General features: G+C 41.2%; 4 protein-coding genes across 12 annotated transcripts; 2 read left to right on the top strand and 2 right to left on the bottom strand.

Moving 5' to 3' along the window:
• Positions 1-302: 302 nt before the first annotated feature.
• Positions 303-6,102, bottom strand: cdkn1d (cyclin-dependent kinase inhibitor 1D). Of its 2 annotated transcripts, none has more exons than XM_088988482.1 (3): positions 5,958-6,102; positions 2,343-2,797; positions 303-2,047 (listed from the first exon to the last, which is right to left on the bottom strand). In XM_088988482.1, the coding sequence occupies exons 1-3, from the start codon at positions 5,966-5,968 to the stop codon at positions 1,989-1,991; spliced, it is 525 nt and encodes a 174-aa protein (XP_088844608.1). In that variant the 5' UTR covers positions 5,969-6,102; the 3' UTR covers positions 303-1,988. The 2 variants fall into 2 exon arrangements, with proteins under 2 accessions (XP_088844608.1, XP_088844609.1); XM_088988483.1 differs by lacking the exon at positions 5,958-6,102 and adding an exon at positions 5,520-5,858.
• sapcd1 (suppressor APC domain containing 1) lies at positions 2,686-15,647 on the top strand. 4 transcript variants are annotated; one of them, XR_016113638.1, is made up of 9 exons: positions 2,686-2,824; positions 4,026-4,105; positions 6,784-6,869; positions 9,907-10,040; positions 11,180-11,338; positions 11,457-11,588; positions 11,687-11,775; positions 15,448-15,508; positions 15,572-15,647. XR_016113638.1 is itself a non-coding variant. In XM_088988486.1 (8 exons), exons 4-7 carry the CDS (start codon positions 9,942-9,944, stop codon positions 11,765-11,767), a joined length of 471 nt encoding a protein of 156 aa, XP_088844612.1. In that variant the 5' UTR covers positions 2,686-2,824; positions 4,026-4,105; positions 6,784-6,869; positions 9,907-9,941; the 3' UTR covers positions 11,768-11,808; positions 12,142-13,985. The 4 variants fall into 4 exon arrangements, 3 of the variants coding, with proteins under 3 accessions (XP_088844612.1, XP_088844611.1, XP_088844610.1); XM_088988486.1 differs by lacking the exons at positions 15,448-15,508; positions 15,572-15,647 and adding an exon at positions 12,142-13,985 and having other exon boundaries at positions 11,687-11,808; XM_088988485.1 differs by lacking the exons at positions 15,448-15,508; positions 15,572-15,647 and having other exon boundaries at positions 9,911-10,040; positions 11,687-13,985.
• On the top strand, positions 11,723-20,048 carry prdm4 (PR domain containing 4). Of its 5 annotated transcripts, none has more exons than XM_088988474.1 (12): positions 11,723-11,775; positions 15,448-15,508; positions 15,572-15,724; positions 15,785-15,973; positions 16,053-16,751; positions 16,817-16,966; positions 17,049-17,167; positions 17,246-17,331; positions 17,408-17,535; positions 18,736-19,188; positions 19,278-19,446; positions 19,524-20,048. In XM_088988474.1, exons 3-12 carry the CDS (start codon positions 15,610-15,612, stop codon positions 19,867-19,869), a joined length of 2,454 nt encoding a protein of 817 aa, XP_088844600.1. In that variant the 5' UTR covers positions 11,723-11,775; positions 15,448-15,508; positions 15,572-15,609; the 3' UTR covers positions 19,870-20,048. The 5 variants fall into 5 exon arrangements, with proteins under 5 accessions (XP_088844600.1, XP_088844599.1, XP_088844598.1 ...); XM_088988473.1 differs by lacking the exon at positions 11,723-11,775 and adding an exon at positions 15,122-15,178; XM_088988472.1 differs by lacking the exon at positions 11,723-11,775 and adding an exon at positions 15,123-15,355 and having other exon boundaries at positions 15,585-15,724.
• LOC148881717 (achaete-scute homolog 4) lies at positions 13,274-14,779 on the bottom strand. Its single transcript, XM_088988487.1, has 2 exons — positions 14,658-14,779; positions 13,274-14,470 (listed from the first exon to the last, which is right to left on the bottom strand). The coding sequence occupies exon 2, from the start codon at positions 14,460-14,462 to the stop codon at positions 14,019-14,021; it is 444 nt and encodes a 147-aa protein (XP_088844613.1). The 5' UTR covers positions 14,463-14,470; positions 14,658-14,779; the 3' UTR covers positions 13,274-14,018.
• Positions 20,049-20,439: the final 391 nt, after the last annotated feature.

Here is a 20,439-nt window from a genome sequence, read left to right as displayed (position 1 = left end):
GTGTTATTATTATTATTATTATTATTATTATTATTATTATTATTATTATTATTATTGTAAAGGCGCAAATCATTTTTTGACAAACGCCACCCATTCATATTTGTTTGGCATACCATTAATATTAAATAATAATAATAATTTTAAAACATTGTTTTAAATGACCAAATAATAATTTTAAAACATTATTTTAAACGACCACACAACAAACGAAATAATGACCAAACTGGGCCAGTACGCAATGTCACTTTCCAACCACTGGGTGGCGCCCGAGACAGCAGAAAAAAGTACACACTAATTCCAACTTCAAAATTCCCCAAAAAGTATTTTATTTTATTCATCTGAGCAACAGGGAATAAAATCAGCGATAGTTAGAATCTCTATAACAATTCAGGACAAATGTACGACTCTGTCCGACATGATTACAAACGGTATACAATGATGAGCATACATTTATGCAAAATGTAAATAAAAATCAAAATAAAATGGAAAAAAACTGGCAACAAATAAATTGGAACAGCAAATATTGCTTTAATCTTTCTTAATGGACTTTGAGGCAACCAGGAAACAGAAAAAGTTGAAAAAGGTGTCCTTTCAAAATAAAATAGATTTTTTTTTAAGTGTTGAATTTCTTTGTTTTAAAGATTACCATACAAAAATAGCTCTCTATAGTGCAAAGATCTCAGAAATAACAGTCATCACAAAAAATTATCATACAACAAACAATATAAACTCAGAATAAGTTAATATTTTTTTGGTTTCACACACACACACACACACATATAAAGGTAGACACTACAACAATAATATTTGTTTTGAAATCGTGAGTGAGGCGGTTGAATCAGCCAAGAGAAATTGATGGATTCAAAATGGGAGTAATTAATCATGAAACTGTCATGTAAATGTTAAAAAAAATAATTCTAAAGGGCTACTAAAGCATTTTTTCAGACCGAGTCTGGTATCCCCCAAACCCCCCGCCCCCAATTGGGCTGTCAAAGCACCTCAATAGCCAAGTGAGTGACAACAAAAGCAGCCCCCTCGCCGAGCCCCCTCGCTTGACTCTTTTTTCCCCCCCGATGTGAAACTGAGCGCTGCGACTTTGACCACAAAATCAACAACAAAGACCCCCCCCTCCCCTTAGCCCCCCTGCTCTAATTTCTCTTAACCGATTCAACAGAGGCAAACAACCTGAGCTGCTTTTTTTCTTTTTTAACGTGTTTATTTTGAGGTAGTGAAAGATTCATCCCATTTATAGCTTTTTAAACTATAAATACGAATCATGTCATATGCGGTTAAAAATCTTAAACGGACAATATTTCATTTTTCAACGCTACATTATTTCGAAGCTTGGAAAATAACCCCAAAACTAAATAAGGTTTGCCAAAATGCAAAAAAAAAAAGATGTTATATACCCCTTTAAGGTGAAAAATACTACATTACAAGTGATTAGAGTGTGATTATAATTTTTTTTGTCATTGTTCTCATGGCAACGGTGGAGTTACAATCACACAATTTGGGTGGGGGGCGCGAATCCACAAACATCTTGTTTTACATATTACGGATCTTTTTTTTCCGACTTTACCTTCATTTAGCGACGAGCTAGCATCGTGCGAACAATAAATAATAGTCATGATTAGCATTTGGAATTATTCGTCAAGTCACATGACCTCATCGTTAAGCCTCCACCGTTGATCTTAAAATAAACCGGGAGTGAATTAATAGAGTAGTTTTAGTTATTTTTTTAACCCCGGTTGAGGTTTTGGTGTGAAATGATGACGATGCGTGGCTACGGGGGGGAGAGTTAGTCATTTTATCAAAAGTTTGGCTTGATAAATCCCCTCCTCCCCCTTGTTTGTTTGTTGTCTCTAATAGTGCATATAATATAATATATCATTTCACAGTATAAGCGGAAAAAGCCGAAGAAAACAGTATATCGAATATATGTTGTGTTGAATGCTACATCTGTACACACGGTGGACGTGGCGGCGCTCCTACTGCCGGGATGAGGCCTTATAATGTAGAAGCCGCCTCCTCTTTACCATGAAGAAATCTGAAGGACAAACGTAGAGGTTAGTGAATCGAATATTTGTTATTTTATTTATTTAAGTCATTCACTGCCATTCCCGAAATGTATTCGGGAATTGAAAAAAAAATGTAACATGAAGCGCCATTCCCAAAATTGGTCGGGTTTTTTGGTTTGTTTGTGTAGTCCTAAAACTCAATAGTCTGTGGGTCCTGGAATTTGAGTGAAAATGACAAAAACCCTGGCACTGGAGTGGACATATTTTTTTGCACATGGTCTGGCAGTGAATGAGTTAATCATGAGGATTTTTTTTTTGATTTACCCGTGATGGAAGCTTGTCTGCGTTTTTCTGGCCGTCGCAGCCGATAGTACTCGCCGGCGGCCGATTCCAGGTCCTCATCCCCGGATCCGGAAGAACCGCTGGACTCCGGGGATTCCTCGCCCGACGAGGTGGATCTCCGGCGAACGGGTTTGCCCGACCGCGCCACGCCGCCGTAGTAGAACCCCGGCACGTCGCGGCGGCGGACCTCCTCCCACAGGACGTTGGATCCATTTCCTGGCGTGTCGCTGACAAAGTCGTAGTTCCAGCGCTTGTTGGCCGTCTCGATGCTCATACACAGCAGGCGCTGGAAGTCCTCGCGCAGCTGCTGGTGGTCCACGGGGCCGAAGAGGTTTCTCCGGACCGGACCCACCTTCAATCTCAGGGACTCTACGCCACCCGGGTGTGAGATTTCGGACGTGGTTATTGACATTGATGACGTCTCAAGCGCCATATCCCTGTTGGACAACAGACACGTGCCAAAGGTGAGACCTCTGTTTCGCATGCTACTAATGAATGACCTGTGACCTTTGGTTCTTTAGATTCAGGGCAAGGTTTGTCAATGGTGTGAAATTCTTCTTTTTTTTTCCTGCTTTTAATTCATTTTCAGAACAGGGTTACTTAGATTTGTTTGATTTAGTGCTTTTTTTTAACCCTGTAAGACCCGATTCATCAAAGAATAGCCACAAAATTCACATTTTTGGCATCTGAGATGTTGATTCATCTTTATATTAAAATCCACAACAAAATGCTCTATCATGTTGTTTATGACATGTTTTATTATGAATTTATTTTTATTTAGTTTTTGGCAATTCTGCAATTTCACAGACATCAAAGTCATATAGTCATATCCCCACATCTTGAATACCCCGTTTGTCCCCTAGAGTTAGCAATTTCTGACATCTATCTCGAGACAACCCTTGGATTAGCTGGTAAACAGTTCAGGGTGTCCCCCGCCTATTGCCCAAAGGCAGCTGGCAACCCTAGTGAGGATAAAGCGGTCCAAAAAATGATTATGTAAATACTCAAAATGCCTTCGAAGGTGGCATTTTAGTGATTAATTAGATGAATGAAGTCATCAAAATAGTGTGCGTTTGTATTTTAGTAAGCATTATATATAGATAGATAGATGTGAATTGACAATTTAGGGGAAATCTTATTGTAAATCTAATGCATCAGATTTAACACAGGCTTTTTAACATGATATAATTGTAATATAAATAATGAGTAACTTAATAAATATGCATTCATTCAATGAATAAATTCACTTATCTTTAAAAATAACTTAGTATTGTGGTGTTATTCTCACTGTAACATCCCAAAAATTAGCAATTATTTTCCTGAAAAAAAAAAAAAAAACCCAATAGCATAATACACATGTTGGAAATCACCAAAATCAAATTTTAGCTTCCTGTAGAGGCCGGATAATGCAAAATACATGTATCAGATCACACACACAGTGTTTTTAATGAAAAAAAAATCATCATGTTGGTGAGATAGAGGTCTCAGAAACCTCCAAATCAAATATGATACAATATCATCCTAATATCACTCAAATAAAACTATTAAATGGACAGCAACCCAGCCCCCAAAAAATATTTAAAAAATAAAATAACAGATTTGAAAGACAAAATGCCTTTTCAAAATAATACAAAAACTTATTAACTTTTACTCGTTATTTTACAGGAGCATCAAACCCTGTCGCCATCTTGGACCATGTTACGGTTTACGGTGTCTAGGGGGGGGTCAAAGGTCTTCAGCAAAAGGTGAGAGGTTACACTTATGCGAAAAATGCTTGGCAACATTCCATAGCAAAATTAATTAGCACACCGCTGTTGGGTTGAGCGAACATGTGCTTAAAGGACAACCGACGTCGCTTGGACGCCCTCTTCTGGCGGCTTTTGGGTGCAACACAAGGTTTTCCAGACCAAACAATACAGCAAAATACATTGACGTGATGGAAGGACTGCTACAATGCGTCTTTTTTACGGTCAGGGGCGGTCCTTTAGTGACGTCACGTACGGACTCGTCACCAACTCAAAAACAAGACTTCCTGAATATTCAGCGCGAGTCTTAAAACGTAAAATATAGCTACATGCGGTGGAATCTTTGTAAAATACGCTCCGTAGAAGTCATTTAAAGCCATTTTACAAATTATGGACACAACTTGTCCGGAGACTTCGGTTGTCATACAGTTTCTAAAAGTAGCCATTGGACACACAATCTCCCCTGTTGGTTTTATCGAGGAAAAAAGACACTCGATTATGTACACATGCGCGAAAATATGGCAAATAAAATGCGCTGGAGTCATTATTTTGTGTTTTTATTGTGACATACATTTCATACTAATTACTTGAGATAATGCTTCATAACCACTAATTGGTGCGTAATCCCTCAAAGTGAATTTGCATCTAATATAGTCGACTCAGATTAATTGAGTGGGCTGGTAGGGGGTCATCAGATTATTCATGACTCCCGCTGCGTTTTAATTTGGCCTGTCTGTCTGCATATTAAAGAATAATAATAACGGCGACGCAAGCCAACAAGTTGTCATTGTACTTTGGCTCGTTCGGAACGCAGATCTGTGCAAAAAAAAAAAACAAGGGGAGGGTGGAGCATGGGGCAATTCGGAAAGTACAGTATGTGCACTTGGCACATGTCAGATTGAAAAAGCGCCCCCAGCCTCCTAACACGCGCTGGAAACCACTTCATAATTGAACAAATTCAACCAACTTCCCTTTTTTCCTCAATAGAAAAACACCAACATAAATGTCCCATATCCATGTTTCGATTATCTTTCTGCATGAAGAAACTGCGCCAGAGAAAGTTGTTTGCGTCACAGATATAAAAAAAAGTGGGCGCGTCACGCAGATCGAATTACAGAACGGTACGATATGGACGCACGAGTCCAAGTTGACTTAATTCCATAAATAGACTAAAACACAACCAGAATAACAGAAAATGTAGATTTCACATGGCAAAATAGCGTGAAATTAAAACTTTGGAAGTACTAGCGGTAGTCAATGACGCACTTAACTCGGCAACTGGATTTGGGTCAATGAGATGCGACACACAAACAAACCGCAACTTGTCAAAGCACCCATCGCACGGAAACAAAACGTCAGAAATTATGGCAGAAAAAAATACTTAACAGAAAAAAAAAAACAAAATAAAACTTACCGTTGACGTCTAAAACGGTGTGTTGTCAAATGTTCCAACTTTTTTTGACAAGTGAAGTACGCAGCAAAAATATACTTAAGCGAGACGAATGAGACGCGTTCGCTTCCAGTTCGGAGAAAATAGTGTATTTTTCGAAGTCGGGCGACAACTCGCTTTCTGTCCCACTTGTTTGTTATGGACGGGCGTGAGGGTATAGCTATCGGCGTGGGGTGGGCAGTCCCCACGCGATAGTTCAATCACGTGGCTCCGTCAGAAAAATAAAACAAAAAAATACATGCATCTCACGACTGTTACTTCTAACGACGCTGAAATCACCGTAATACAATTAAACGCAACAACGAGTAAAATAACGAAAAAGTGTATGAAGAAAAAATGACAACCAAAACTAAAAATAGAGAAATAGACGAAGTCTAAAAGTTTTCTGAAAAGCTTACTTACCCCGTTGACATGTTTCAAAATGGTAGTTTTAGCACCCAGAGTTCCAGACGTTGCATTTGGCGCTGCACGGAAAGTAGGTCAAATTAACTTGGCAGGGGTTGCCATTTCCCTTCTCCCGCAAAATGTGACACACATTCTCGTGTTGGCCTTCCATCGCGTTTTTTTTTTCTTTTTTTTTTTCTGGAGCCTCACCCACTTTCCCCAGTCACGTTGCATTGCAACGTGACCAGCAAACTGTTAGGTACTCTATGTACTGATGTATAGGAAGGCAAATAAACAGTGTTGTATGCATAGGAAACTGGACTCGACGCGAGACAAATAAGTCAAGTTTTCTAACTTCAACAAGTGACCCGCAACTAACAAATGAAACCAGAAGGAAAGTCAAACTAGATATGCTTTATTGCACAAATATAAATGGCCCATTTTACATTGAATTTGCCTTCAAAATAAGTGCTTCTAACCAAAATGGCCGACAGGTTCCCTGTTGTGTTGATTTATGAAACTGGTGATGTGTAATTTCTTTTTTCAACTTTGCATGACTTCACCCAGTTACCCGCAACTAACAAATAAAAACAGAAGTAAAGTCAAACTAATATCATTTATTGCACAAAGATAATAAAAGTTCAAGTTGAAATTAGTGGGTCAGTATTGTGACCCCATTTTACATAGAATTAGCCTTCAAAATTACTGCTTTAAACCAAAATGGCCGACTGGTTCCCTGTTGTGTTAATTTATGAAACTGGTGATGTGTGTTTTTTTTTTCAACTTTTCATTACACTTTCATGTTCAGTTTGGACTTAAAAAATGTCATTTTAATATGTTTCAGTGAGAATTCAGCTTTTACGCCTTCTGCGATGACACCTGCCGTCGTCACGTTACACCAAATGTGACCTCTTATCTACGATGACCCAGGTGATTTTTAGTAGCAGTCAACACAGTTAGTTGTTGTTTCCAAACACACACACACACACCATTTTACTATTTTTAGCAAGTATTTCATCAGTCATTCTCCTAGTGTCCGTAAAACGTCATTCCCTCCAAACAAAGTGGCTCGGCTTCATTACAAGGACTGTTGTTTTCCGTGTGACAACCGTAACTATAGAAGTACTTCTGTCACTCCGATGGAATCCGTCCGTCCTTCAACATTCATGTGGGCCGATAAAAGGGGAGGAGAAAGCATTTGGTTGACGTTCCTTAATGAAGCAACTGTTTCAGAACCTGAGACTTGTACAACTTGAGCTCTCTCATGGGTGGCACATAATGGTTAGTTAGCAAATACTGACCCAATTCCCTAATCGGTTGCTAATCTGTGTATCAATTAGCTCTTTATACATTGTCGCTTTGGACACTGTCCGTCCGCACTTTGACCTGTTTATTTGCACTCAATTAAAATCCTAATCCTTTTCTTGTTGTTTTGCCCCACCCCCCTCTCTCCATATTTGCTAATCCACTCCTATGTGTTTTACACTTGGCTATGTAGTATTTGAAAGCATTGTTTTCCCACTATGGTCCCGACCTCTTGAATAAATTGAACCCCCCCCCCTGCTCCAAATGGGGGGTTAAAGGGCATGTCTCGAAGAGTGTAAATTAATCCTTTGTTTTCGCCCCAGCGTAACAGCCCGAGGCGTGGCCGTATTTCAGTCTCCCGACGGTGACTTTCAGAGCTACTCAGGGTCACGTTTTCTAGGAAAAGAGCTTTCCGAGTATTTGCAGTAGTGGGTGGGGAGGGCGGAAAACAAAATGTAGGCTGAAACATACCGCTGATGAGAACCTCACGTGTAAGTAGACCTTTGAAGCTTCAATAGCAGACCGTAGGTGAGGTGAAAAGGTGCTTGTGTTTCAGCAGATGCCTTTTTTTTTTGCGCTTTATCTCCTTTTGAGAAACATCTGCTTCGCTTTTGGGCCCATTTGCGTACTGTAACGCTGGCATGTGTATCAGCGTGATAACGTGTTGAATTGGGCGGCCAGTACACCAAAGTGTACTACACTGTATTGTACAGTGATACCACGAATTTTGTCCAAAATCCGTTACAGAAAACTATTTGTTCAAAAACCGAATCAGCACTTCCTATTAAAATCAATATAAAAAAATTAATTCGTTCCTAGTCTAGAAAACAACTTATTAAAAGCACTTTTTAACTATTATGCAGCATAAACTGTACACGCACACACGTAATAAAACAGCAAGTGTAGTAAAATACTACAAAACAAACTGTCATCAATTTTATTTTCGCCTAGTTTTAACATTAAAACATAAAAACATCTCTATCTTCCTCTGTCGGTCACAGGGCATGCTGGCACCTATGCAAGGTGTCTTTGTTCAGTACGTGGGGGACACCCTGGACCGTATGCTAACAATGGACGCTACACGACGAAGTATTTCACCAAAAATGGCTGCTTTTAAAACCCAATGTAACGCTACATGATGATAACAAGTCCGATTTGCGTAGATTTCAACCGGACGCGTCTGGTTTCTTTTTCAATCGTGATTGAATATAAGACACAAGGTGACGTATAAGGAAGTTTCATATATGGATTCGTCGTATAAGGAAGTGTCGTATCAGGAAGCGGAGGGTCGTCAAGTGGTGCATTCAGGTGCGCTCAGTTTGGTTGAGAACTGAATTTCAGTCTCATATCAGGCCATAAAACCCACAATTTTTGGTCGAAAACCGAATTGGACGACAACCGAGACGTTCAAAAACCGAGGTTTGACTGTACTTTATAAAAACATACAGTCATGATAGCACTTCAATATAGGAAGTGTATTAAAAAACAGTTGGTGCATTTTGATAATTCAATGAGCATTGTGCTACACACTATTGATTTAAACCATCGCAATAGATTTCATTGATATTCTTAAATGCCTTTTTATTCTCCCAGTGGATTTTTTTTCCCACATACTCTGCATCCTCGGAACATTTAATAAACTTTGGTATTCAGGTTGCCATGTTGCATTCCACCTCCTGGACTTTTTAATAACAACCAGCCAGCGGGTCCAAAGTATTCAGAACCAAGTGTAATTCCGTGAAGGATTTTCAACCTGTTCTCTGCTTGGCTGCACTGAGGAACTTGTTTACTGCCGTCGACATATTTGAACCAGATTCCTGAGCTTGGAAGAGGGCGTGCTGCTGCGTTTTTTCCCGCCTTCTTCTCATGTCCCAGTTCCTAGAAAACATTGGCGTTTTTGGAAAGTGTGTGCGGTTTGAGTGTTTTCATGGAAACGCGTGTGAGCGAGTGAGAGGCTAGAAGTAACAAAGGGGGGCGCCTTTCTTTGCCTCAAAGCTTGCATTAGTTTGCCAAGAAATTCCGTAAAAGGATGTCAAGGGGTACCTCCTGTGTGGATGGATGGGAGAAGATTTTATCAGTTGAAATGAATGTAGGCCGGTGAAGCAAATTCAACATGAGTGACAAGCTTTCTTAACAGTGAAAAAAAAATCACGGGAGGTATCGTTTTCTATCGCTTTTTTAAAATTAATTTCAAACTGCAGCCACGTTTTAAAAAAAAATGCCATCGTAGCGCCACCTCGTGTTCTAAAATACTATCAAATATGTCGTCCGAAAATGGCTGCTCTCAAAACACGGTCTCATTTCTTTGACGACACCACCATCTGCTGGTGACGATTCGTAATTGCATCTTTAAAAAAATCTATTTGACCCTCCAGCTTGTTTTGTAGTAAATCCACACTGTGCTGTGTTAAAATCGTTTTTTAAAAAAATATCTGATTTCAATTGACTTTTCCCCAAGTGTGGCAAACACGTGATCATATTCCCAAACACGTGTTAAGTCCAAACAACAGTAATGGCGGTGACATGTGGAATTTTTCATTGACTCGCCCCAGGGGCACAACGCTGTCAGTGCCTGCCTGCTGCTATTCTTTTTTCCCCTTTTTGTTTCCACCCATCCCTTACGTGTTTCTCTGGCCCCTTTTTATATTCATAACTGTTTCAGGAAGTTGTTGCAGCTGATCGCTCTATTTTCTGTCCATGGCCTGTCCTCCTGGCGCCTCCTGCTCCTACACGGTGGTCTTTATCCCGCTCAGGAGCAGCCTATGCAGCCTGGACGCACTTCGCTTCTACTTGTGGGTGAGTGACAGATAATAATAATAATAATAATACATTTAATTTCTAAGCGCCGTTCAAAACTCTCAAGGTCACTTTACGGTCACAGGATCGTTTTTTTTTTCTGCGGGTGAGAAGCGGCAGCCACATGCGCCAGCGTTCACTCAACCCGGAAAGTAACTCAAATAGATAGAAAGCTAACAAATAGCTAAAAGAGACAGGTAGATAGCCTTATAGCTAATAAATAGCCAGATACGTAGCTAACTAGCAAGACAGATAGCAAATAGATCGCGAGCTCGACTGTTAGCTAACTAGCTAGATAGCATATAGCTAATAAATAGCCAAATACATAGCTAGCTACCAAGACAGATAGCAAATAGATAGCGAGCTCGACAGTTAGCAACTAGATAGATAGCCATATAGCTAATAAATAGCCAGCTACATGTGCTAATAGATATCTAATAGATAGCAAATAGATCTCCATCAACAAAATGTTGTCCTCCCCATTTAATTGGGAGTCACGGTTAGGTGTAATTAACTCATTCACTGCCAGACATGTGCAAAAATTTGTTCACTCCAGTGCCAGGGTTTTTGTCATTTTCACTCCAATTGCAGGACCCACAGAATATTGAATTTTAGGACTACATAAACATATTCAATGCAGTGTAAGAAACCTTAAACTCTCTTCTAAATATCAGGAAAAAAGGTTAATTCCTAAGTTATATGGCTCTGGAGTTATCTGAACTTGAAACGGGGGTGGATGTACAAAATACAGGACATATATATTGATTTATATGGCGTTTTAACTATAGCTGAAGATGTAGCAACGCGCTAACATGGACGAAAGGTAACTGCTCTCCCATCGTGGAAGGGAAAAAACATTGCCAGAGGTCTGACCAGCGCTTTATCGACAAGCAAGAAAAACCAAAACCCGAACAAATTGGTGAATGGCGTTCCCACGTCGTGCTTTTCAATTCCCAAATAAATCCGGTAGTGGCAACGAATGAGTTAAGTCCAAGCGAGTGCAGGCTTGCGAGGAAGCCATTACGCACTGACACGATATACCAGAAGGGGGTGTGGTGTGCATTCAGAAAGAACAAAATATTTTTTTGCAATACATCATTGCTCACTTTTAAATTATCTTGTTGCTCTCTGCCTTTCAGATTAAGCACCTCAAAGATCTTGAAAAGGAAAAAGATATCCTGTACTGCGGTCTGGAGATCCTGGAGCAGGCCCGACTCTGGTACCGCCATCGTCTTGAACAGAACAAGGCCCGGCATGATCACGCAGACGTCAAAGGTCACCCGGAAAGTGTAGCAAAGGTGCTAAGTGATGAGCGCAAATATGAAGCTTCGTCGAGTTTCAGTCATGTGATTGGAGTTGCCCACTTTTCCGGTATCGGCAGCTATCAATGGGTACCACTCGGTGTCGTCCCCGCAGGTCCATTCCTGTTGGCTGAGCTCGCAAGTGCAAAGGGTAAATGCATCTCTGGCTTCTGTCATGGATGAGCCAACCCGTGGGGACCCCGCTACTGACGGCGTCCTCCGGTGGCGTTACACCCAACTCACACAGGTCAATGCTAATGTTGAAGAAATTACCGCAATATAAAATATTCAATGTCATACATGTGCATGTAGCGTGTTAATAATGGCTTGTTGTTTTTTTTTTAGGAGGTGAGTGAGAAAAATGAACAGATCTCCAAGTTAGAATTGGAAAAAGTAGCGCTACTTCAACAACTTTACCAAGTTTAAACCGGCAGGTGCCTTTCTCTTCATTTGTAAATTTGTATTTATTTAATGTTATTGTGAATACTTTGTCTCATACTTTGTGACCACGAGTAAAAAAAAATGCAGTGACCCTTATTAACTCATTCACTGCCATTCCCATATTTATTCGGGAATTGAAAAGCATGACGTGGAGTGCCATTCCCGATTTTGTTCGGGTTTTGGTTTTTCATGCTTGGGTGCCGATAAAGCTCTTAGCAGACCTCTGGCGATGTTTTTTTACCTTCCACAAGGTGGCAGCATTTGCCTTTTGTCCATGCTTTGTCCAGCTGTTGTTAAATCAATATGTATGTACTACAGTACAGTTTATTTAATTACAATACCATAGCACATTTATTATACATAAAATAAGGCTTATTTAGTCGAAAATTATGTTTTATGGGGACCTGGGAATTGATTATTCTCAATTTAATGGTTTCTTATGGGAAAATAATGTTTGGAATACACACTTTTCACCTTACACACACACACTTTCTGGGAACCAATTAAGTTTATAAGCCAAGGTATCACTGTACATAAAATAAGGTATATTTCGTAGGAAATTATGTTTTATGGGGACCTGGGAACGGATTATTCTCAATTTAATGGTTTCTCATGGGAAATTAATGTTTGGAATACACACTTATCGCCTTACACACACACACTTTCTGGGAACCAATTCAGTTCATAAGCCAAGCTTTCACTGTACATAAAAAAAGGTATATTTCGTAGAAAATTGTTTTATGGGGACCTGGGAACGGATTATTCTCAATTTAATGGTTTCTTATGGAAATTTAATGTTTGGAATACACACTTTTCGAATGGCAGTGAATGAGTTAAATTGCAGTCGGAGAGCTTCCGTTTCCGCATGTGGGCTCTCTGCCTCGACACGCCACCCCCGTCCGTCCCGGTGGTCCCGTACTGATCTTAGTTGTGCTGATAAATTTTATCTAAAGAAGGCATCACGCCAGTTTACGGGAATTTCTCATGTTACCTTTTTTTAACGTTATAAGTGCACAGGGATAACTTGTATAAGAATAAAAATATCCCACTTTTCCGTCATGCACAAATGAGCCCCTTTTGCACACTTCCTGCATGGAGTCCGATTAGCATCAGCCCTTAGCATGTCCGCCCCCCCCCCAAAAAAAAAAACATCCATTATGAAGAAAGCTTTTATTTAAGTAGCTTCAATCTCTCTACCTTACAGTGCAAATGAACCATCCATCAAAAGGCCACGTTATAACCTCTCCAATTCAAACGGCCCACCATTTTGCTTTCCATATGCGTCACGCTTCACGGTTAAGCTAGCATGCGCGCGATACGGGCATGTCATAATCTTGTATGTACAATGTCAATCTTGTTTTTGCTTCCTATTTTGTGTGGTTTAGCCTCAATGTGAAGTCGCTTCCGTGCAGGTCTACGGGTCCCTCATAAATTGCCCACACGAGTTGTACCGTGAAAAAAAAAAAAGTCAGAAAATGCAAAATATTGGCATTGTGTTTACATATTATTTACATTTTGATCGATAAATCGGAAGTGTTTAGCTACCATGACACTTTTCTCACAACATAGTCGCTATGTTGAAAACTTGCTGGGTATTTTTTTTTTCCTAGCTAGCTTTCTAGCTATTTGAGTTATTCCGGAGCACGTGTGGCTGCCGCTGCTCACCCACATAAAATACTTATTCTGTGACTGATAAATAAAATGTATTATTATTATTACTGTTACTATTATTATTTTCTAGCTTGCTATCTATTTGCTGCATATTAGCTATCTAACTTACTGGCTAGTTATCTAGCTAACTATCTATTAGCTAGCAATTAGCTATCAAGCTAGCTTTCTATCTATTTGTTATTCCACAAAGAGGGTACAGAAAGTGCTGAAGAATGAACGACTCTGTGTCTTTGTGTTGTCATATTATTTGTTGTTATTACTTTTTTTTTTTACTTAGTTACTTTTTGCTATCTATTGGCTATCTGTCTAGCTAGCTAGCTATGTATCTGGCTATTTATTAGCTATATGGCTATCTAGCTAGTTAGCTAACTATCTAGCTGACTAGTCTCTTAGCTATCTGTTAGCTAGCTTTCTATCTATTTGAGTTACTTCCGGGTTGAGTGAACGCTGGCGCGTGTGGCTGCCGCTGCTCACCCGCAGAAAAAAAAATATCCTGTGACTGTAAAATGACCTTGAGAGTTTTGAAAGGCGCTTGTAAATGAAATGCATTAATATAAAAATGTCCTCACTGGCATTTTGAGCGTTTGTGACAATCTTCCAATGATATCCCCGATACATTCACATCCAAAAGGCTCTGCAGATGCTTAATATAGTCAATGGCCGCCCGCAGCGTCTCCACTTTACTCAGCCTCTTGTCGTCAAACTCCCTCGGTAGGCGCTCCCGTAGACGCGCGTAACCCTCGTTGACGCAGCGTACACGGTGGCGCTCCCTCTCGTTCCTCTTGCGAATAAACGAAGGCTCCAGAGCGTATTCACACACCGGACCGGGACACGGGTAATAGTGGAGCCTCCCGTATGGGAACTTGGGGCGGTCGAAATAGGCTGGATTCAGGTGGAAGGAGGGAAGACCGAAATGGGGATGCGCTCCGCTGATGTCCATGGAGAAGCAGTGGAGCGCAAGTGGAGGGAAATGTGGAATGTGCTCCATTCCCTTATTGTGAGAAGACATTTTTCCTTCTGAAAATACAATACAATTCAATACATCACAATCAAAGTCTTTACTCGTCTCACAATGGTTAAATTTGACATCCATACATATTGATTTATATAGCGCTTTAACAGTAGCTGAAGCGGTAAAAAAGTGACAACTATCATATACAAATATAATTAGTGTCATTATTTGCATTAAATAAATGAAACGTACCCCATTATTGTGGATTTTAACTTATCCCAAAATGTTCTAAAACAGGATTTGAAGTAAAAGCATCTTCGCGGTGTGAACTTGAGTCTGCGTGACGGCTTGTTACAGTTTATTGGAGTGTTTTCACGGCACAGTGTGGGGTGGGTGTGATTTGAGGAGATCTTACAACCGAGATAACGTTTTTTCCGTCACACAACTGGGAGCCACGTCTCACTGTAACTACACTTGACCGGCATTGAATTGTACATATTTTTAAAAATGGCAAGTTGTGGATTTATGTTGTAGGTGTTTTAAAAACACATAGTTACTGCATAAAAAGTAACATTATTTAATTTACAAACACCTAGATACGCGGAAATAAATAAAACTGAACCCTTTCGCTTGACTGCGCATGCGCAAGTGCGTCCGAACTCATACTGCTCGCGTACTGCTCATGCGCGAAAATACCCAGTGACGTATATGTTGCTGTTTTGATCACTGCGCATGCGCAAAGGAGTGCTGCTACGCCCCCCTTCAGGCGAATGGTATTAAACTGACGCTTTATTATTTGCTTTTACCTGCTACTTTTTAACATAAAACCTCACATTTGATCGCTATTCGTCACATGTATATGATCGTTTTTTGAACGGTTAACACATTGCCCCGTCGTGGAGACGAAGAATAGTCATCGAGAGCTATGCTAACGCCCAGTTAGCAATGTGGTAAACAAACAACCGTAGCTTGTTGCAGTATGTTTTGGTTCGTAAATTAGTCGTAATGGAAGTAGACATTTTCTTTTTTTCGTACTTTTCAGGTTCGAATATGTAAGCCAAGCAATGTCAGGTTTCTTGACGCAAAGAAGCTGTTGATTTCAGGTATGCTAATATCGTTAGCATTGATTTAGCCTTGCCATGACACTTGTTTGTTTATTTCTGAAGGCGAACTTTGCAGGTGTTATTGGTGACAATGTTGTAAGATGAATGACATGAACCTGAGTCCAGTGGGCATGGACCAACTAAGTGTGCCTTCAGTGAGTGCGAGCCACTTGGGGCTGGCCACCTCACCACCACATAATACCATCACCACCCCAGGTAGGGTAACATGAACTCCTTGTGTTATGAATTATTGTTGAATATGTATTTTGTGTGCAGGAATGCCAGTGGCCATCCCCAGTTTGGGTCCTTCATTAGGCTCCCTTCCCTCCGCGTTGTCCCTCATGCTGCCCATGGGCCCTCTGGGGGATCGAGGAGTCATGTGTGGCCTCCCGGATAGGAATTATTCCCTGCCACCTCCTCCTTACCCGCACTTGGAGAGCAGCTACTTCCGACATATTTTACCGGGTGTGTTATTCGTCCTATTTAAAGATTAAATCATGTTGTCCGTAATGTTACTATATCAGGTGAGTTTGTGTTGTTATAGGCATTTTGTCCTATTTGGCTGACCGTCCACCACCTCAGTACATCCATCCCAGCAGCCTCAACATGGACGGGAGCCTTTCTATAGCCAGCAACAACAACCCCTCCGGACTCGATCCTTACAGCGGAGCGGGCGGCCCACTGGAGCAAGGCTTGGTCCCCTTGGACTCGAGACAAGTCAGCGGTCAAGGAGACCTCCACCAGACTGGCACCCATGATTTGGACTCTACGGGGTTAGCAATGGAGTCTCGCGATAACAGCCCCATGTCCTCAGACAGAATGGGCGAGGACCTAGCGTCCATGGACGGAGTCGGGGTGTCTGACGGCGGGTCTGGGGTGGACTCCTCGGGCGGGGTTATGCCCCTGCGTGGACCCCCTGTGCTAGAACTCCCCGTGGTCATGGAACCGGATCACATGGGGGGCCGTGTCGGCAATGCGGGCACATCGGGAGGACTCGGGGACCAGCTTCACCCGAACGGGGAGCTAAATTCCGGTGTTGTTAGCGTGGTTCTCGACCCGGGTCAGCTGGGGCCCGTATCCCTTCACGGGCATTCCGGGATGGGGCTCGACTCCGTGAATGTCTCGCCCATCGCCACGGAGGTATCGTTGGTTGCAGAGAACAATCTGGTTCTGGTCAACTCGGGTCTACAACTGGAGGATTCGAACGCTAACAAGGAGAGCATGGTGGCTGCTTATACCATTTGTAAGTATCTTTGAAATTGATTTAAAAAAAAAACCACATGTAATAATATCTTTTTTGTGAATCAGGGTGCACTCTATGCGAGCGCTCGTATACCTCAGACTGCCCGGAGCACGGCCCGGTTACGTTCATCCCAGACACGCCCATCCAAAGCCGGGCTCGCCTCTCCATCCCGCGTCCACTTTGCTTGCGCATCTCCGTCGCCGACGAGCCACTCGGTAACAGAACCAAAAAGATGTCCAGAGACTTACAATGCGTTCTGATAATGTATTTATCTCCTTTTTTTGCTGCTTGCGTCAGGTGTTTTTGCACGCGACATCATCCCAGCGAGGACATGTTTCGGACCCATGGTTGGCCAGCACTGTAGCAACGTCGATCTCTCCGATTGGGCGGAAAAGGACACCCCTCAGATTTGGAAGGTGAGTTACCATGAATAAAATTCTAAGCTTGGGTCAAATTGACCCGAGATATAAGTGTGAATGCTTTGATCATGACAGATGTACCACAACAATGTGCTGGAGTTCTACATCGTGACGGCGGATGAGAACGAATGCAATTGGATGATGTTTGTACACAGGGCAAGGTATGACCGTGTTGTCCATTTTGTCCTTAAAATGAGTTTTTTTTTATGATGATTAATCTAAAATTTTTGCTTTTAGGAGTCGCGAAGAACAGAATTTGGTCGCATACTCGGCCAATGGGAAGCTTTTCTTCTGCACGACCTCGGAGATCCATCCGGATGAGGAGCTACGCTTCTATTACAGCCGAGAATACTGCCGACTCATGGGTTCGTTTCATGATTATTATGATGATGATGATGATTATTATTGTTATTTTACTTTCTTACAAGGGCCAACTGATGTAATATGTTAACGTATTCACTGCCATTTTCACTCAAATTGCAAGACCCACATAATATTGAGTTTTAGGACTACTTAAACATTCAATGCAGCGTTAGAAACTTTAGACTATCTTCTTTCATCAAGAAAAAAAATTAGTTAATTCCTAAGTTATATGGGTTTGGAGGTATCGGAAATTGAAATGGGGGCCGCTGTCCAAAATGCAATACAATACAGTGATACCTTGGCTTACGAACTCAATTGGTTCCCAGAAAGTGTGTGTAAGGTGAAAAGTGTGTATTCCAAACATTAATTTCCATAGGAAACCATTAAAATGAGAATAATCCATTCCCAGGTCCCCATAAAACAATTTTCTACTAAATAAGCCTTAAAACTACACAAAATATACCTTATTTTATGTATAATAAATGTGCTATGGTATTGTAATTAAAGAAATAAACTGTACTGTAGTACATACATAGTGATTTAAGCTGTAACAAAGCGCTAACATGAACAAAAGGAAAATGCAAGTGGGCACCCTTGTGGAAAGGATACAAAAAAATAATAATATATCAATAAATAAATCAATAGACTAAAGCACTAAAATTAACACTGATCATAACCTCTTTCACTGACAGACAATGTGCCAAAATGTGTTGATCCCAGTGCCAGGGTTTTTGTCATTGTCACTCAAATTGCAGGACCCACAGAATATTGAATTTTAGGACTACATAAACATTCAATACAGTGCAAGAAACATTAGATTATCTTCTTTCATCAGAAAAAAAAAGAGTTAATTCCTAAATTATGTGAGTCTGGAGTTATATCAGCTTGAAATGAGGGCGGATGTACAAAATCCAAAACAATACGTACATATTGATTTGACATGGACAAAAGGCAAACGCTTCCCCCTTGTGGACGGGTACAAATAATTGCCAGAGGTCTGACCAGTGCTTTATCGGCACCCAAAACCAAAACGTGAACAAATTCCGGAATGGCGCTTCGCGTCATGCTTTTCAATTCTTGAATAAATTCGGGAATGGCAGCGAATGAGTTAAGATGTGTGTTGTTAAAAAAATATTCAACCGTATTTGTTTACATACTCACTACACACCTTGACTTAATTCGCCGCTCCATCTTGTATCCAGGTGTTCCTCCATTACCCGAAGGTCAGCTGTGCCAGTGCGGCAAAGACTGCGCCTCCTTTTCGGACCTCAAACCTCACATGAGCAACCCTGACCACAGCCGCAGCCCACCAGAGCGGGATCACCCACTTCAGCAAACGGCGCCGCAAGCTAAACTCACCGACGGGACATCGAGCTCTTCATCTTCTCCGTGGCCTCAAACGGCGGTACAGACCAACGGGGACACCTTGAACGCCAGTCAGAACTCAAACACCCCCAGAACGAACGCAAAAGGTACCAGGCATCCGCGGGAAAAGAAATTCAAGTGCAGTATGTGCTCGCGGGCTTTCATCACGTCCACTAAGCTCAACGTGCATTTTATGGGGCACGTTGGCATGAAGCCGCATAAGTGCGAATACTGCAGCAAGGCCTTCAGTGATCCCAGCAACCTCAGGATGCACCTCAAAATACATACAGGTGACTTCAGTCGCCGCGTTTCGCGCCTTGCAATCCTCTACAAATAACACTGTTGTTGTTTTTATTATGTATTATTTTTCTTCAAACAGGTCAGAAGAACTATCGGTGCACGGTTTGCGAAAAATCCTTCACCCAAAAGTCCCACGTGGCTTCTCATATGCTCATCCACACGGGCGCCGAGAAGCTCAAATGCGACCTTTGCGAGAGGATGTTCATCCGAAAGCACGACCTGAATCAACACATGTTTTCTCACACCCAGTACGTCCGTCACGTTACACTCCGCAACCATCTCATCAGATTATTTTTCTATGTCTAACTTTTTACCTACCTCACAGCGAGCGTCGGATTCAATGCCCCAAATGCAACAAGCACTTCCTGAAGCCAAACCATCTAAAGAAGCATATGAACTCGCACGAGGGGCGCCGGGATTTTGTCTGTGAGAAATGCCATAAGGCTTTCCTCACTAAGTACCACCTCACACGCCATCTGAAAATATGCAAGGGGCCTAAAGCGGAACGCTCGTCCCGGAAGGAACGACACGTGGACGAGGAGGAGGAGGAGGACAATGAAGAGGAGGAGGAGGAGGAAGCAGGTAGAGGAAGGGAGAGACTTTTGGATTCTGGAAGGGGGGAGGACGTTGGAGGGTATAACTCTGAAAAGTCACTGTCACCCCCTCATTGATGATAGTGTCATATTAATTTATTGACTGGCATACAGGACATGCTTACCTCTCATTTGTCCAATATTTCTTCAAATGCTACATTACATTCATGTTGAATATCACAACCATATCAGTGCTGCTAAAGTTTTGACTTGCCTAGTTTTAATTTAAGTGCATAAAAACTTTTTATTTGCCTTTATGTAGTATTATTATTGTAGTATTAGTAGTATTATATTTATACAAGTTCGGCTAAATTTGGTTAAATGTCATGACTGGATAAGAAAAAAAATAGCAATTGAACATATCAAAACGATAGAAATAACTGATAGGTTGAAAAAAGGGCAAACGTAAGATTTTATTGTCACTAAAATTGTATTCGTTTAAAAATACGACAAAGTTAACTAGTCATAGGTGAGGATGTTTATTATTTTTGTTATTAACTTTTACATTAATCTATGGTACTTCGGAGCCGAGCGAAACAACATCCGGTATTACGTAATTCTGCTTCCTGGTATTAAGGGGCGTTAGACACTGATAGGTTGAAGAAGGCAAACGTAAGATTTTACTGTCAAATATCTTACTTTTGTCCG

This window comes from Hippocampus bargibanti, linkage group LG22 (assembly GCF_051943395.1).
Source record: "Hippocampus bargibanti isolate YZ-2025 linkage group LG22, ASM5194339v1, whole genome shotgun sequence".
In the NCBI taxonomy this organism is placed as follows: Eukaryota; Metazoa; Chordata; class Actinopteri; order Syngnathiformes; family Syngnathidae; genus Hippocampus; species Hippocampus bargibanti.
Note: the sequence above shows the minus strand (reverse complement) of the source record. Positions and strands in the feature narration are given on the sequence as shown.

Coding starts and splice junctions, on each gene's coding strand:
- cdkn1d (XM_088988482.1), bottom strand. Junction 2,048..2,342: donor CAGACAAGCTTCCATCACGG/GTAAATCAAAAA, acceptor TTTGTCCTTCAG/ATTTCTTCATGGTAAAGAGG.
- sapcd1 (XM_088988485.1), top strand. CDS start 9,942: ATGGCCTGTCCTCCTGGCGCCTCCTGCTCCTACACGGTGGTCTTTATC. Junction 11,339..11,456: donor ACCCGGAAAGTGTAGCAAAG/GTGCTAAGTGAT, acceptor TCGTCCCCGCAG/GTCCATTCCTGTTGGCTGAG. Junction 11,589..11,686: donor GTTACACCCAACTCACACAG/GTCAATGCTAAT, acceptor TTTTTTTTTTAG/GAGGTGAGTGAGAAAAATGA.
- LOC148881717 (XM_088988487.1), bottom strand. CDS start 14,462: ATGTCTTCTCACAATAAGGGAATGGAGCACATTCCACATTTCCCTCCA.
- prdm4 (XM_088988474.1), top strand. CDS start 15,610: ATGAATGACATGAACCTGAGTCCAGTGGGCATGGACCAACTAAGTGTG. Junction 15,725..15,784: donor TAATACCATCACCACCCCAG/GTAGGGTAACAT, acceptor TTTTGTGTGCAG/GAATGCCAGTGGCCATCCCC. Junction 19,447..19,523: donor CACATGTTTTCTCACACCCA/GTACGTCCGTCA, acceptor CCTACCTCACAG/CGAGCGTCGGATTCAATGCC.